Source organism: Etheostoma spectabile, chromosome 7, assembly GCF_008692095.1.
Source record: "Etheostoma spectabile isolate EspeVRDwgs_2016 chromosome 7, UIUC_Espe_1.0, whole genome shotgun sequence".
In the NCBI taxonomy this organism is placed as follows: domain Eukaryota; kingdom Metazoa; phylum Chordata; class Actinopteri; order Perciformes; family Percidae; genus Etheostoma; species Etheostoma spectabile.
Genome location: NC_045739.1, coordinates 8,484,808 through 8,488,429, shown reverse-complemented (window position 1 = coordinate 8,488,429; position 3,622 = coordinate 8,484,808). Strand labels below are relative to the sequence as shown.

Here is a 3,622-nt window from a genome sequence, read left to right as displayed (position 1 = left end):
ACACACACACACACACACACACACACACACACACATCCAAGTGAGTATCTATTTTAGCCAATTTAGCCAGTTGATGAGCTTGTATGGAAATGGTAGCACAGTACCTGCTGATCATTTACTCATTCACATTCTACAGACATCTGTTTAACTGGACTGAAGCTTGATTTAATTTGATTTATTGAGAAAAGAAACATCCATACTCTCGAGCTGTGTAATAGGTGATTTGAATCAAAGTCAATGGGGTCGAAAGAGTAGTCTGCATCTACATGTTGCATACCATGAGCTTGTCTTACTGTAGAATTAGTCTTTGAATCTGTTTTCTCATACTCACTCTGCTTTACTCATACAATTGAGAACATTGAGTACTTTCATGGAAAAGACAATTTTAGCAACATTGTTTTATTATTAACAATCAATGATTACAAAAAAGAAGTTTCTAACAGTACTACAATAACATTTTCATGAGTATGATATTGATATCTCGATAGCAGTGTAATAAATCCAATGAATGTATGCCCAAGAAATAAGTGTAATAGAAAAGTGAAGTACATTTCCCAAGGGGATACCAGTTACACAAATTTAATTAAAGACCTTAGACTGCTCCATTTGTACTTAGTTCAGTTACAACGGTCATTGTCAAAGTTCAAATTTACTGGACAGCCGGATGTACAGTAAGTCACGTTTTCTGAAGTCAGTTCAGATGTATTAATTAGCACTTGAACTGTCTAGAATGCCGTGGGCTCTGACATCATGCCTTAATCTCTTCATCTTGTTCAGGGCCTGCCACTTGCCATATCTGGGCTCCTGTGGACTTGACCTGTCTTTACCACTAATCCTAATCCATCTGGCACTAAACTACACAATATTGCCCAGGTGGTAACTGCCCCAGGCAGGTAGATAACTGCTCCAGGCTGCTGGAACTGATGTCCCACAACCTACCCTAAAGCTGTTATTTCCAGTGCTCAGACACACTAATACCTTTATATCTGTTAGCAAGTGTGCTCACCTTGTTTTGATCTTAGTTGCACTATCTAGACCAATGAGTAAAATAACAAATGGGCAAGAGGAAAGCATAATCTCTTCAATGCAAAAAAAAGCAGACAGCTGCCTCTGAGATATTGTGCATGGCATCGGTGGATGAATGCGCCAACAATACGGCCTTTGAGGCAATCAGTGAAAATGTCTTAGTGACATGAAAATATTCATCATTTGCTTGAATCTGGCCAAAATCCAGTCCAATAGTTTGAGATTTACAGCATGAGGGCAAGTGAAAAAATAAATGTCATAAGGTACATAGCCATATACTCCCTTCACATTATGGAAAGGAGAATAAATAACTTAATATTAAAGGGAACCTCATTTTGTTGCCATTGCCAACAATAAAGCCTGATAATGTTACAAATTGAGATTAAATGTAACTCTTCCCTCATAAATCACAAGACACTACTAGTGTAGTACATATAGTCTTTTTGGTCAATTTCAAGCAGTTGAATTGCCATTTCATAACCTTTTTTATTACAAAATGAAGTTGGACGTTGTTCCTCATAGATCACTCAACTATACTGGGGCAGCTCCAAAAGTGTCTGGTTCAGAGAAACAAATTGTAAACAGTCCTTATCACAGCTGTTGGGATGTATTAGCTTTTGTGTGTTTAATAAACATCCAGGTCATCCTGTGTATCTACTAAAAAGGCCTTCCCAACAAGATCTGAACCTAAGATAACAAAGAGGATATCAATCACAGATACAGGTATTTACAGTATTGCTTTTGTTGTGCTGCGTTTCATAAAATTATTTGAAATACTTAAGACCAAAGCTGATAAACGGACAGAATGAAGTAGTGCCCAGTGACGTGACACAAGAAGACACCAGCTAGTTGTCATGTCCACTCCCACAGACAGGTTTCAGGGTTTACTTTTTACAAGTCCATTATAACTGCTCATTGTGTGGAGACTAGCAGGCCAGCCTATGATTGCTAAAGGACAGGCTAGGGCCCACAACACAGTCAAAACAGGCAAAACGGCCATGTCAGCGCCATACAGTAAGCCCATTACGTCTTTGATTAGACAGTTAAAAGGATCAGAATTAACTTGAAGAAGTCCAAGGCTATTCAGGGTTTAGTCATACTGATAAGTCGACACCTGTGCACAATGTAGGTTAGTCCCACATCAAAGATTGGTCAATTAGTAAAAACAACACCCCACACAAAGTTTCTGAAGGCAAATCTTTGTGAGTCGAATGTTCTGCAGCTGTGGACTGTGCTGTCCCACCTTTATGGATCATACAGTATATTGTGCTTTTCAAAATCTGTAATTTAATAAGTCTGGAAACCACATCAAAATGTTTGTGGGTTTCTTTTTTTCCATTATGGTCACTTTCATACATAATTATGTATATTACAGTATACTTACCATTTTTATGGCCGTTCAGTGGCAATAATATTAATAATAATAATAATAAATGGCATTCCATACACAAAACACATAATTTGGGCTATTAAACAATTTAAAAGTTGTCATGCTGAATCTAACAAAATATACACTAGTTTAGTAGCACAGACACACACTAATATGTTGAATAGAGTGTGTATTGAATGCGGGAATAATCATTCTTACCTATTGTATACATTTATAAAATACATTTTATAGCATAGAATATTCTATGAGGTGTTTTTTGTCCCTGTGTTTGCTGCAGCTGCATCAGTAGACAATGAACTTTGCTGTTCAAGGAAACATGCTAAATAGGCACCCTGTACATTATGGAGTATCATCAAAAAGAGAAAAAACGTTTCCCTGAATCTCGCGATCCCAAGAACTTATTGTGTCTTCTGTCTTTTCCACAGCAAAGAGGACCCCAAACAAGCAACAAGAGTCACATCAAGTAAGTAACAAATCTAGTGTGACACAAGGCCTGATTCAATCAAACCTGCCATGTTAATTTTGATGCTGATGGATAGATGTTGGGTAGCTAGTGCTGACAAACAGACACATTTGCTACATTGTAACACAAATTAATTTTGAAGTGGCAATTCACATGTGTTATATTTAGGCTCTTTGAAATAAAAGGCAGAACAAATGATAGAGACATTCCTTTAAATGATGTGATTGAAAATTATATGTTGCTGGAACAAGATGAACAGTATTTGTAAACACTTAACAATACTACCGTAACTGTGAAATAAACTGCTGATGAGTCACTGTGATGACGCAAAGCAACTGGAAATAGATAGGAGCCTGAGCACCGTGGTGTACGCAGGATCTCTTTGTGATTATGTGTGTGTGTGTGCCTGTGTCTCTGTGGCGTGTGTGAAATTGGCTGAACTTTTATGATTATGTTGCAATCTGCATTGCAGCATTGCTAACAGCTTAATTTGTATACTGATATAATCTTTATGGTGCAGTAATGTGTGTATGGGTTTTTAGGTCACGATGGTGAGTACGGCTTAGAAAGTGAAGAGGTTGTTTTGACGCCTGAAGATGAAAACCCACTCAGGAGAATACTGCAGGTACACACACTCTCTCTTTTCTCTCCTCACTATCTCCACCATCAGCCATCTTTCTTTATCTGTACAAACATATTACACACACACACACACACACACACACACACACACACACACACAC

General features: G+C 37.8%; 1 protein-coding gene across 1 annotated transcript in view; it reads left to right on the top strand.

Annotated features, from left to right (window-relative positions):
- The window catches only part of atp6ap1lb (ATPase H+ transporting accessory protein 1 like b), an 11,507-nt gene that overhangs the window by 4,524 nt on the left and 3,361 nt on the right, over positions 1-3,622 (top strand). Inside the window, exons 2-3 of the mRNA XM_032521697.1 lie at positions 2,842-2,879; positions 3,422-3,504. Of these exons, the coding sequence (XP_032377588.1) occupies positions 2,842-2,879; positions 3,422-3,504 (121 nt within the window). The remainder of the gene's footprint in view (positions 1-2,841; positions 2,880-3,421; positions 3,505-3,622) is intronic.